This window comes from Dromaius novaehollandiae, chromosome 2, assembly GCF_036370855.1.
Source record: "Dromaius novaehollandiae isolate bDroNov1 chromosome 2, bDroNov1.hap1, whole genome shotgun sequence".
NCBI lineage: Eukaryota > Metazoa > Chordata > Aves > Casuariiformes > Dromaiidae > Dromaius > Dromaius novaehollandiae.
Window position 1 is genome coordinate 164,404,164 of NC_088099.1, and position 14,385 is coordinate 164,418,548.

The window sequence follows — 14,385 nt, forward strand, 5'->3', positions numbered from 1 at the left end:
AAAATATGCTGGCAAAGACCACTCCAAAAATAATGAAATTGTTGATCCTAATTGCTAACAGAGGCGTTATCTGATGCAGCACATAAAATGTATGTGAGATTGCTCGACTGTATTTCTCTCTATTGTTAAAGCTGTTATTCTCTTTTCTGTGCCATGAGAACTCCTGTCTTAACCACCAGAAAATGAAGCATTTATAAACATTTTGTTCATTCATTTTAATTCAGGCCAGTAACCAATATATAGCGTGACTATAAAACTGGTTGTGTTCCACTGCACAGAGTATGTCAGCCCAGTTTGTTCATTTTTAAATGAGTCCCATACACAGCAAGAACAGATGAAAGCTATCATGATAATCTAGATTCACCCGCTGTATAACATAGACCAGTGAATTCTACTAAGTACTTTCTGCATCAAGGTAAAATTTTTTTCCCGAGAAAGAGCACTGGGTAGTTGGTCTCTGTTTAATCACTGCAAGTCATCACAAATTCACTTCTACCAGTTACTTATTCTAATGGTTAATTATTCTCACTGTTCATATGGACATTTCTCTTTCATTCATTGATGCTGATGGAGCGAAATATAAAACCCCACGTTCTGTGTTGCTGCACAGCTGAGATCAGCTTCTGACCAAAGCATCATCATCAAAAGAAAGAGGCAAGATCTTTATGGAATATCGGATATTAGATCTGGGAACTTTTAGAATTCTTCCATAAATAGCGGTGTGCAGAAATCATATCCTACAGACAATGGTCCTATACCTGATGTCACTTGAGACTTACCTGGAAGGGGAAAACAGTAAAAATTGCCCAATACTCCACTGTAAATGAGGAATCATGCTTGTGTCCCATAGCAACAGGGGCCACCTAAAATTGGCACTAAGAACCTCCTCCCCTCTATGGTTAGGAAGCACTAGGGGAATAATTTTGTGTGTGAAGCTCTGATCGCCTCAATTCACGGGAAGTTATGCTGGTGGCTTTGGTATCCTAAGACCTTGCCCTTCAGTTTCACAGTGGTGAGGTGGCAAAGACCACTCCAGAAATAATGAAATTGTTGATCCTATTGATGGTGAGGTGGGTGTTGTCTGCATAGCTAACTCCAAACCACCATATATTGTTCTGCTCTAATGCATTCCCTAAGCACTTTCCTTTTCCTTATTCTGCACTGTAATCTTTTGGGCACAGCATGGTTGGGTATTTGATGAAGGTTCATATTTCACTCAGCACATACTTTTGTCAAAAAAGCTTTTATTGCAATGCAAAATATCTTCTGTATATGACATCTCTCTTTCCCCGCCTTAAATTTAATGAGTAAATCTTTCTGGTTTTGTACATTGTGATTGTTGTGTGTATGTATGAATATATATACATATCTATCAATCTATAGATATTATATCAATACAATTGTATATAAATCTGAACCTATATAATTTTATATATATATACACATAGTACTAGATATATGTATGTGTGTGCGTATACATATATACACATTATATATACATTATATACACATATATCCACACACATACATACTGTAAAATCATAAACATCTGTTAGTTGCCAAGGGACTTTTCTTTAACAAAATAGGTTCCATCGGTGGATTTTACTTCTGTAGTGCAATTTTACAGGAAGTTAACATTTCCACATTCAATATAAAAGAAACAATATACATTTGAAAACGTGCCATAGGATTTTTAATGAAAAAATTAGAAAAGTGCATTATTTTACAACACTACAGTAAATGATTCTTTTTTTTTTCTCTGTAAAGACATTGTAAAATATATACAGGGTTGCTTAGTGCATTCATTACAAAAGAAAGATGCAATCCCTTGCATAAATTACATATTGTACAGGGGTTCGCTGTCTACTTGGACTTGTAAACATTTGTGTGATACAGTTTTCATTCTTCATGTAAGCTGCAATACATCTTATTTTCATTTGACTGTTGTTGCATTCTAACTCTGGTACGGCATTCTAAGGCCATGTGTGAAGGCAACCTCTCCAGCTACGGAGAAGGCCAGGAAAAGAAATGAAAACACAAAGGAGTCTTTAATTTGATTCTCTGCAATCAAGTTATCACTGGTTTAACAAATTGCATCTTGATGCTTATGACCTGCTCTTTCTCCATTGCTAGGACCAGCTCAACAACCGTGTTGAAGTTAAATGGTTTAAAATGAGCAGAGAAAACAGCCTCCAGGAGGTAAATTCTCAGTGCAGTCCACAGCCAAGCAGCTAGCCTGCTCCTCTTTCTAGATGACCATGCTCCTAATTCCCCGTGTGCTGCACAGAAAATGTATCAACCAGGGTAGAAATTTAGAGAGTTTTGCTCTGTCTCAAGCTGTTGAGGGCCTTTAGAATGCCGTCGATATACCGTCGGTAAGTCCTCTTATGCACATTCAAAGAAGTACAAAAATGCACCAAAAAGTGTCAAGAGATCCAAAAGAGACATAGCATCAACACACACTCACAAACACACACATACACGCACACTTCTATCTGAGCGGGAAGGCTCAGTCTCCAAAGTAGGCATCACAATTTAATTTCAACATGTACGTGTGTTTGGAAGAAATCCAAGAATTTCCACATAAACTCCTTAGGTCCCAAATTGAACACTTTTATCCCTGTTTCTCATAGATGAACAGTTTGTTGAAGTAAGAAATTGCACCTTGAAGAGACAGTATCCACATTCTTTTGGCCTACTGGAAACAACTTTTAAGCCCCCCTCCCATTCCCCATTGACCTATCCAGCTCCAAATAATTTCTTTGCCATCATATCACTAGGATCAAAATTTTTAGTCAATACTTCTCAATGGCAACAAACAGCCACACAAATCTTAACAAGCCAAGGGAAGAGGAAAAAGATTTTTTTTCCACATTTCACTCCCGACCTTGCAAAAAAGGAACAGCTGGATTATTGGTTGTATAGCATATTATAGGAAATTTACATTCTGTAGAAGAAATACAGACTAGGCTTGCTTTCTAAGAATGAGTCACTCTCTCATCATTTCTGCTTATTTGTTAATTGTTAAAAAAAACTGTAGTAGACAAGATTTTTTTCTGTAGCATGTACTAGTCTTCTTTCATGCAGGGTTAAAGCCAACAGTACTCATACACCCAAACTAACTTCAGGTGGATTAACCCAATTTGCTAATCTTAAAATCTAAAAGAGAGGTCCTCAGAGTGGTACCCAGGAAATGACTTAACAGTAAAGCCAACTGTTAGAGTCACGGAGTGTCAAGTGTCTTTGTAACCTGGACACTTGGATCCTTCTCTTGTTATGCAGATAGTCTGCTCTTCCACCAGAAAAGGAATAATGTTCCTGCATTAACAACTTGTACAGAAAGTATTTGCCACAATGTAAATGCAGCCGAGCAGCCAAAAAAGAAGAAAAGCTGTCATGAAGAGATCACTAAGTTGTGTTGAGCATACCAGCAAGTTCTCGGTGGTAAAAACCGAGATTCTGCAGTACAAGTCTTCCCAGGAGTATACAATTTGCACGGTATCAAGGATGAGGTGAAATTTCTTATTGTTACCTCTGACTGCAGTATTTCTTCAGGCTGGAAATTGAAAAGATATGCTAAAAAGGAACAATGTTGATATCGATCTTTGTTGGAAAAATGTGTTTGACAGTGAGGAATTCTACAATGACAAGAGAAGTCCTCTCACCTGGAAAGAGATGTCATTGTGAAGCAACTGGGGCTTAGATGTTGAAGAAAATTAGATGAGTAAAGATAAAAAACCAAAAAGGCTAACTATGCACTCCAAAAAGGAACTCACAGAGGTGCTATGTCTTCACTTCTGTGTGCATGCCTGGCCAATCTTTTGGCAAAAGGACAGCTTTCCAAGGCAAACAGAAGAATTTGGCCACTTTCTGGTAGCTCAATGAATCACTGAAAGCTGTCCCACAGATCCATCTGGATGAGTTGCACAAAGCAGATAGGAGAATCTGCTCCACTGCTGTGTGCTCAGTGAGAAACTCTGATTCACCCACATCACCATTCACAAGAGGCTCTCAGAAGAGCAGCTTTGAATCAGAGGGATCAGAGAAACATATTAAGTTGTTTAAAGGAAATATAAGCAATGGATATGGAACAGTCTGAAGCTCTGTCAATATGCAAAAGAAAGTCTGGCTTCTTAGTGACTTCTGGTAGATTTGTTTTTGGTTCTTCCCAACAGAGGCAATGCCTTCAGAGAAGTCCCATTATACCTATTCCAAGGACTCCCCTGAGTTACTGAAATCCAAACTCAAATGGAAAAATGTAAAAAAAAAATAAAAATAAAAGAAAGGTGCCAATCAATCTGGCTTCTCTTCTTTTTTGAAGTAAAGATTGCTTGAGGGTTGCCTTTTTTTTTCCCTACAGAGTCTTGCAACTCTTTTTTTTAAGTGGAATACACAGGAATAAAACCCACCACACACTAGTTTCATGGTCCTGGACTGACACTTGCTAGTAAATCTTTTGCAACACACCTGTGAAGAGGGTAAGTGAAGTTGCTCGTCTTCTACGAAACAAATGCAGATGGCTCCTGACTCCAGCCTTGGTCCCTAAGGAGGGTGCTGTGCCGAGCTCTTGCCCAGCGTGCAGTCCAAAGGCAAGTGTTAGAAACCAGCCCTGCCCTCCACTACCCTCACTCAGACTCCAGGCAAAAATCCACCCTGTTGCTCTGCCTTTTTTAAGCTGGTTTAGATAGGGTTTGGGAGAAGGGTATGTCAATAGCATGTATTCCCTCATCAATCCAGGTTGTGACACAGAAACATGGCTGTGCCTTCCCCATTCCCCAAGGGGTCCCAACATGCACATGTAGCCAGCAACCCCTCTCTAGGCTCACCCTTGTCTTGCCCCCAGCTTTGGGCTCTGTCCTAGAAGCATGATCTATCCCAGACAGCACAACTGAGATGCATTTGCCATGCAGCAAATTAGTGTCATCCTGAAATGCAGCCCCTTGCTCAGTACCATCTGGATCATGTCATCTATGATACAGCACTAGTTTCTTCATCTACAGGTAACACAAAATCAGGTCCAAAGCCTACCTCCACAAAGCTATTTAAGCACCTATTTAATTCAGTGGGAATTAAGGTCCTCTCTCCACTTGTTGGACCTTGCCTCAAATCTTTTTTCCCAGAAATTCCCATCACGGGAGCCAGGCAACTTGCCAAGATGATGCTTGTCAATAGGACAGCTGTGGCATGATCTCCCCTGTCAGCAGGGATATCACCAAGCAGGCCCTTTGGAAATCATTTTGTAGACTTGAGACTTCAGTCTCTGGGAGGCCAAAAGCTTTTACACACTCTACTTCAGCTAATCTAATTAAATAGTCTTATCAGATTAATCAGTCTGTTAGCAGTAATTAGAACAAAGAAGCTGCATACCATTGCTGTAGGGAGAGCCAACAATAATGAATTATTGTTATTTCTCTAAAGGTCAGTTCTGATTATTGCTCTACATGTAGGAACTGTTCAAACATTGTCAATAGAAAGATGTTTCTTTGCTATATGGTGACTTCCTGCACCCAGCTGGAGTAGCTCAGCATTTCCCACAAATTTTATGGCAGAACTGTTGGGAGGTACTATCAAGATGGGTAAGGATACGATGGTCCAGATCCCTCAAACCCACAATGGTCAGACTGTGGGTTTGCAGCAGGAGGTAGGAGAGATGATGTAACTGACCTCTATCAGGACAAGTAGAGGAAAGAGGCCTCTAGAAGACAACTTTTTCCCTGCTTCCTGCTTTCCTTCAAGATTGGTAATGTGGTTTCACCACCAACAATCCACCCCACCATGAACCAGACATGCTTCATCCTTCCTGCACCTCCTGCTGCTTCTGCTGTGGGAGGAAGATGGGAGGAATGGGATGATGGGAGGATGTAAGAGGAAGTTTGCAAAACAGCAAACAGACTAAACCAGAAAGACCCACAGCTCTTCCTTCAATTTGAAATCACACCACAGACTTTGCCAATGATCTACAGGCAATGAGTAAACCGTTGTGTTGCTTTCTTTGCTCATTCCCTCTGTGCTGCCCCTTCTGCCTGTGCCCAGGCCTTCTCCCAGGCAAGCACAATTCCAAATTCTCCTCCTGGGCTGACCCATTGCATCTTGGCCAAGAAGTGGATCTCACACGTGCAGGTTTGTGCACTTTACATTTCCTATTTGATTCCCTGGGTATTGTTTTTAATCAATCTGTAGATTTCTTTTGTCAGCAGTAATTAGAGTGGAACATTTTCTTCCCCAGGGTGCAGTTCTTTAATATACCGCTTTTCATTAAAACATGATGGGGGAAAGTACAGAATGTGGTGATCTTGGACTTGAACATACGTCTATGAAATGGCTAATGAGTTAATGTCAGGGCAGGAAAGGGGGAGAGCGTATGGAGAAAGCCTGAGGGCCACTGTCTGTGAAATGGATCTTTCTTCTAGCCGCAAGTATAGTGCTCTGGATAGAGCAATTACTGCAAGCTGTTCCACAGGCCAAATAAACAGTGAATCAAAGGCAGGCTAGTGGTATCAGAACTCATGCATGAGGAAGATGCATTATAGAGCAGAGTTTCAATTATCATATTTGCTAGCTCCACCTGTGAATTAGCCACCTATGATAAATTTTATCATGCTGCTGTTTGCTCTGCATTTCTCAAAGTGAACCAAAGATGACATAGCTTGAAACTGTGAATATTAATTACCAGCAAAATTGCAGCATTAATCTTTCCTTTCCTTTCCCTTTTTTTTTTTCCTGATCTGTTGTGGGTGTTGATGTATGGCAGCACTCCTTACATGGTCAGAAAGCAAGGTGGGGGGAAGGCTCTGGGATATTTGTTAATTACAATATTCACAGAAGAAAAGACAACTGAATGCTCCAGGGATAATATTTCCAGCCTAAAATTAGCTAAGCAGCTTTGGTTGCCTGGATTCCATAAGCAAAATACAGTAGCATGAGTTATACAAGTTGACTGTTGTCTTTAGGTTTTTCTGCTCCCACCATTATATATAGTAAAGTTTGTTCACGACAATCACTAGCTGGCGATAACATTATAATATCTAACAGTAAATAGCTACAGGTCCACATTCCAGTTTCAGTAAGAGGGATATAAATTAGGACTCATTGCATTGCACCAAAATCAGTTAAAAAATACTAGAAAACTGCATGAACAAAAATTAGCCCTACAGTGCTAATTTTTTGTTATTTTAGTGCCCTACATTTCTCTTTAGCTTATCCATTCACAGCAGCATAAAGCCACTGGTTTCAGAGAATGCACTAGCAAGGGCCAGCTTAAGAGCTGCAACATCCACCTAGGGTATGTGCAGACCCAACCATCACGCACTTCCCATGTCTGCTTCTCCAGTGCACACAGAAAGTGACTTCTGTGAAGTGAATGGAGCTCCCAGTGTAAAGGGGCCACAAATGCTGAAAGCTCCTCTGTTTCAACCTTTATGCTGGAGTTTTCCCTAGAGGAATACTGATGTATATGTGTACATGACTTGGAAAACTATACAATAGATAACACTGTTTGACTAAGAATCAGTCGGAGATTTTGGAGAAGCCTCTTTGGGGAAAAGATAAAAAATAAGAACAACCGCCAAACAATTTCCAAGGAAATGAAAGACTTAGGGCCAGTCTGGACAAGTTTAGCTTCAGTAAAGCTTCCACTGCCTTCAGAGGAAGGTCCTGTCACTCCAGGCTCTAGACTAGCTAAGTACTTAAGAGTTTCCTTACAACCTACTGAGCCCTTGTACTTAGGACAACCACTAAAGGAAATAACATCCCTAGCATAATATATCACAGAGACCAGCACTGCTCAGGATGGGCTGGATGAATCAAGTCTCAGTTTCTATGAAGGAAGCAGCAAAAATCTCCCTGGAAGATCAGGAACTTCATGGATTTCTCTATTAGGAGTAATCAGTGAAATGTTGTGCGTAAAGAGCTGCACAACACACAGCAGGCCAGGGGGGTCTGCAGGACTCCAGACCCCACCATGGAGCCCTATTTCATTTCCTTTAACTTTTCTCTGTCACACCAGCTTGCCTGTTCCTGACACACTCAGAAGTGGGTTGGGAAGTGGGTATGGTGAGCAGGAAGCATCTGCAAGTTAATTTCTGCTCAGGTTAACAAGGATAAGCATAGACCATGTCTGAGAAGAGGACATCTCCCAGACTGATTCTACCTGGATCAAAACACAACTGCCTTTTCAGAATCATCTCATGGTGGTTTCATCTGGAAATACCATAACTACTCCAGCTGTTGAGCAGAATTTCATTCTTTCTGTCTTTCTTTTTGCCTTGCTACTACTTATTCGGGTGAAAGTTCCTCTGCTATACTTGTTACCTACATCTTAAATAAATGAGAACTGCATTTTGGCAATGGGCACCATCAGTTTTCATGGCCTTAATTCAGTCTCTGAGTTCAGATTAACTAGCATAAAAGTCCCAGATCACCTTCCATCTGTAACCAATTTTTCCTCATCCAGTGTCATTATTCTGTTTGTTTTGATCTCGGTGTATCATTACAATGGCTAACCCTTTTCATATAGCTTATCTTGCTGAAGTTCCTAAAATAAAGTTTGATACTGAAGCTAGATGACAGGCAGGCTAGTGAAACAGGCAACATTTCTTTTTCAGTTCTGTGAGTATTATACAGGCGAATATTTCACCTTTAGTTGGTGAAAGTAGTGGTAGTGTGATTCTCATTGTAATTTGCACAATATTCCAGTTAGTAAGAGTGTCTTGTGGAAATATGCATTAAAAAGTCCATAACATTAGTGTAATGGACACACTCCAGAACATCTCTGCAGTCTAGCTTCCTCATAAAGATTTTAAATGACTATCTTAATTAGACCCTAATATTAACAGGAATATTACATAACGTTAAATGAAGATATAAACTTCACTAAAGGCTACTTCCACCCAAGCTTCTGCCCTCTGGTCTCCATGCACCAGATCATTCTGGAACATTTTCATTCTCCATCCTGGTTCCATTGATTGCTCTTTTTTAAGCTTTTAGCAAAAAACAATGCCTTTTTTCCCAGCAAAGGCTTTCAAATCTGTCAGAGTGAAAAAGAAATTACTTTGCTTGGGTTTGATTCATGATACTCTTGATTACCGTCCAGGCATTCCTTCAGTCAAAGCACTAGGAAACTAATGAGATGACCTACAACACAGCGAATTAACTTGGTCGCTTCCCTCTTTCCTTATATTGCTGATTTTGTTCTAATGAGCTGTTAGAGAGGAGTCCAAACACAAGAAAGTCTATTGCTCAAGTTGACTGTGCATCTTTTCCATTCATTAGCAACCCAGAGGCTATCGCGGAGCCTTGAAGTAACATCCAAATGTGCCTTCTGGAGCTGTCTCATTAAAGTCCTCCCTGTAAAGCATATATATGTACAAACTTCTGGCAAAGCAGCCCCAGTTAGATCAGTCAGGTTCTTCCTCACACGGTAATAAGGACTAAGCGTAGAGTTGTGCCTGCATTGTTCTATTAAGTTTCCTCTTTCATTTTCCATATCACAGCATGCTCAGTCAAAGCTATTTTGGTGCTTCACTGATCAAACTGATTTTTTCCTTTGATGATAATATGAAATATGATAGGATAATAGGGTTGTTATATAATCAAAGTCGACAGCAGGGAGCTAAACTTGTGTTGTTTTGATGAAGAGCACATTAGTGTGACATAAATAGACTAATCTGATTTATTATTATTATTTCTAATGCTTAATAATAGGGAACGGTAGGGGAAACGAGACTCTGGAGAATGAAAATGCATCGCAAAGTGATTGCGAAAGTCAGTGTGCTATTGAAACACGTTAGGCATTTTCGACATTAGGATGCCTTGTCATAAGCAACACCCATACTACCTGCGTCTAGCCGAATTTCAAAAGAACAAATAGAGAACCAGAGAGGCTGTTTTGAGAGAAATAATGTCTGACGTGGAATAAAACTATTAATGTAGCAGACAATATTCTGTGAAAAGCAGAGTTGTGGCAAGAAAGCCAGTATTTATGTTGGACAATAAGTAGTCAGAGGTGGAGCAGACAAACCAGCTCACCTTTCACCAACCGATTTTGCATATTTTACTGAAAAGATGTGATTAACCTTAGGATAAAAGCTTTTCTTTTACAGTTTTCTGCCTGTTCCAACTCCAGACAGCCCAAGTCATTCATTCACGTAACATCAGGCAAGAAGCACAAAAAAAAAAAAAAAGAAAAAAAAGAAAAAAAAGAAAGAAGGAAAGAAAAGAAAGGTGTTTTCAGCATATTTTGCCTGGTTTACTGATGTGTACACGACAAACCTTGTATTGTGGCTACTCACAAAGTCCTGAAAGAATTAATGCAAATGTCTGAATGCTTCAAGCCTTGCAAACGACTTGTCTGGCCACTTTAAAATCTCATGTATACCAAAAAAATAGATTGGACAGAATCACAGGTTCTTCATGCAGAAAATAATAAAATATTTAAAAATCCTAAGGAATGCAGATACATTTTACCGCAGCACTTTCCCACACACACACTTTTTATAGCTTTTAGACTCAAAATTATCACTGAGGGCACCTACTCCGGTTCCTTCATACCAACATGCATAGATTTTTTTTCAGTCATACCCATAAACTTTGACTAAGCTAAAGCAGAGTTTTTAGGAAGCCACTGGGTTTTAATGCAAAGACTTCAAGTGACAGATATCTAGATAACCTAGATTAGTTGCTCCCCTGGTTAAATACCTCCTGTATTAAAATTTACTCTTAGTTTATGGTTCCTGAAGGAAGATTTTGTAGCAAATCAGCTGGAATATGTATCAACTTTGAACTTCTGGAGTTCAACACCATATATAGGACATTTAAATATTATTTTCACATGGAACAGAAAGAGTGTTTTCCTCTTTTCTTAAGGGAAAAAAGGAAAAAGCTAACCAACATTTTCTAATGTATTTTTTTCCACAAAACTGCTTAAAATTTTTGTGACTGCTAAAAGTTCCGTGACAAATATTGTCCATTACAAGGCAGACAGAGGTTCATACTTCTGAGTTCTGCAAAAATACAAACTTTTGCTGTTTTTCTCCTGTGCCTAATATACCCAGTAGATATACATGCTATGGACATGCATATTCCAGGAATACACATCTTTTTCTTATCTCCCTAGCAGGAGAGGAGACCTGCAATTAGTTGTACTTTGGGGATGCTATCAGCCAAGTCTGTGAAGGTTAATCTTGACAACACAGTGAGCCCTGTGCGCCAACCTCCTAGACACTGGCTTCTAGGTGGCTATCACGGAGATGGGGTACAACATCCCAAAACTGCTTTTCTAAGTATACTTGCTTCAACACTCTTGCCATCAACATCTGCCTTAGGATGTGATAGCAGCAGCACATAATCACTGTAGCCAGCATACTCGCATCTTATGCTGAAGGTTCTTATACCCACATGTTAGGCTGAAAATGTCCATTTTCCTTTTAAAAATCCTAGGGTTTTTTCTTTACTAATCTTAACGGAGGTTTTCATGCCACAGCGATTTAAATTCCCAAAGGAAGTTGCATAGGGAAGTCAAAGTTATGGATACTTTTTTTTCATTAACTTGTTGAAAGACAAATATGGAAAATAGGAGAACATAAACATATTTGCTATAGCTAATGATTTAAAGCCAGGGAGAAGAGAATAGAGAAGGGAGGACATTCCTTATTTCTCCCTATTAGTGGTCTTTACAGATGCCTCTTTGAAGGATATCAAGATCCATCAGCACACAGAGCTCAGAGCTGAGGTTTGTATGGAAACACACCATCTACTTAAGAAAGAATATGGGGGATTATTGCTTTCACACTGAAAGTATAAAACAGCAGAATCAGCAGGAGGCGATTAGTGCCAAAAACAAGATTTTTTTTTTTTTTTTTTTTACAGCGAATTAACATGGAAGGCAATTTGAAAGATAGCATTAATTCAGAGACAATGGTGCAGGTTTGTAAAAATCCCAGTCCTGGCCCTGTCAAATCAAAGATAAATCTCCCAAAGCACTAAATCCCATGTAATCTTTGCAAATTCCTATTGTCTTCAATGGGAGCTGGATTAGGCCTCTAATTAGGTTCTGTAAATGTGTATGGTCCAGATCAACAACTGAGCGATGGACAATCTCCAAGGAACAACTCTACTAGGTGGTGTCAACATCCCTCACTAAAACTTGCCAATGCGATCCACTCCCAATGTCACCCTCTAAATACTGGAGTAAAACTGCTTTTGCCCAGTACTGCTACATGCATTTTGCCTTTCCGCCAAGCAAAAAAGCAGTACCACATCTAATCTCACAAGTTCCCAGTGAGCCAAACACAAGATACTGTCCCTTGAATTCTTCCTGAGACCAACAAAGGCTTTCCATTATTTACAAATCAAAAGCATTTAGAGACAATCATCTTTATTTTTTTATTTAAAACAAGGAATGCCCTGTCACTGTTATATAAGAAAAAAATATACATCCACCTATTTATACCCATCCTAATCCAAGCATTCCAAAAAATATAATTCCTATTCATGCAGGTAATTGCTGCACAATAAAATAATAGTAGTAATAATAATAATTAATAATAATAATAAAAATTTTATAAATAAAATAAAAAATAACAAAATAGACACTCTTTACTTTCAACAATTCTCCCAATTTATCGTAAAAATTCTGCTTGCACAGCAAATTGTTGGAACAGTTGCAAATGGTGAAAGTAAATATAGTTAAATCAACAGGATTATTTGCTTTTGATTATTAATTCCATTGCTAGTTTTTCTTGTGTTTTTATTACGCATACCAGTTTTACAAAGTGCATGCTTTATTTTATTTTTTTTAATTTTGAACTGGCAAGCTAAAATGATCCATCTTCTCCTGCCTTTTTATGTTAATACAATCTAAAATCTAGCATTAAAAAATTTATCATGATACACCTGGTATATTGACTGCTTATGGCGCATGCTTGACTTGGCAAAAACCAAAACAAATTGCCTCCCCTCCTGCCCCATTCCTTTTGGAAGCAATCTAAAAGTTAAAAGCAGGCTGGAACACAATTGCTTCAAGGGAAAAAAAGAAAAATAATACCTGATGCTTTAATTTCTGTCACATGGCACTAGTTGTGGAATTGCACGCACACACACACACCCACACCCAGCACGCACGCAAGCACGCACGCAGCAACCTGCTCGTGAGGAAAATAGTTTATTAGGTCAGGAGTGCCAGTGGCACATGAAGGCTCCCAGCTGTGTGTGCAACTTTGGATTTGGTACCCACTTCACGTCACCTTGAATCCTCTGACATCCACCGAGGGGGTAATGTAAGGCATACTTTGCTGGAACAGTAATAATCCATGCTTCATGCTCAAGAGCTGAGTCTCAGAGGAGGACTGGCTTTCTCTACTCCCTTTGGCCTCGCTCCGTCTCACTCAAGGAACAAAACGAAAACAAAACAACGAAGAACTGGGGAAAACAAGGAAAGCAAAAGAAGACAAATCACTTTAAATGGACTTTCGCCTTTTCATCAGCCTGTGGTTATCTGTAAAGCTGTGCAACCCAGGTGAGATGGAGCTGACAGGAGATGGGAAAAGGCTGTTTTTTAATGTGCTTGGCGAGATCTCCTCTATCTTGTAAGAGATGGAGTGAAAGTACTGGGGGTTCAGCTTCGAGCTGAACGAATTTTGGTGGGACACCACCCGGCTGGTGTACTCGTGGGACCTGTAACACATGCAGGAACAAACTGACTGAAGGTCTGTTACTTCGGCCTTGTACCGTGGCCGACCGTGTTGGGAGTCCTCTTGGATGTGGATAATCATGCTGTTGCGGTTCCCTGCCAGGGATGCCCGCTCCTCGGCATCCCGCCTCTCGTCCTCGCTGTTCATGGTTAAGAACCTGAGAACAACCAGATTTAGAAATGCCCCAATGACTGTCAACCCTACTAGAATGTACATAAAGCTAAAAGCCACATAGAGAGGCTTCTTTTGAAGGGCCCCTTTGGTCTGCAGGGCCACATAGTCTCCAAACCCTATTGTAGTCAATGTTATAAAGCAGTAATAGTAAGCATGGAAAAAGCTCCATTCCTCGTACTGGGAAAAGGCTGCTGCTCCAATGCAGAGTGTTCCCATGCAGGAGAAGAAACCCACAGTGACCATGTTTTCCATGGAGACCTCGGTGCTCCTCATCCCACAGCACTTTTTGATGCGTTTCAAGAGGTACTTGACGAAGGTGTTCATGCGCTCGCCCAAGCTCTGGAACATGACGAGTGTCAGTGGGATCCCCAGGACTGCGTAGAACATGCAAAAGGCCTTCCCCGCATCAGTCCCTGGGGCGGCATGTCCATAACCTGGGAGAGGGAACGAAAAGATAGGACAGTCAGCAAGGTGGGTGATTACCACAGCTCCTCCTTCACGCAGGTCACATGAATCTCAGTAA

The 14,385-nt window shown here is 40.1% G+C and overlaps 1 protein-coding gene across 1 annotated transcript in view; it reads right to left on the bottom strand.

Moving 5' to 3' along the window:
• Positions 1-1,676: 1,676 nt before the first annotated feature.
• KCNK9 (potassium two pore domain channel subfamily K member 9) overlaps positions 1,677-14,385 on the bottom strand; it is a 101,873-nt gene continuing 89,164 nt past the window's right edge. The window contains exon 2 of the mRNA XM_026113608.2: positions 1,677-14,296. Within this exon, the coding sequence (XP_025969393.1) occupies positions 13,455-14,296 (842 nt within the window). The 3' untranslated portion in view covers positions 1,677-13,454. The remainder of the gene's footprint in view (positions 14,297-14,385) is intronic.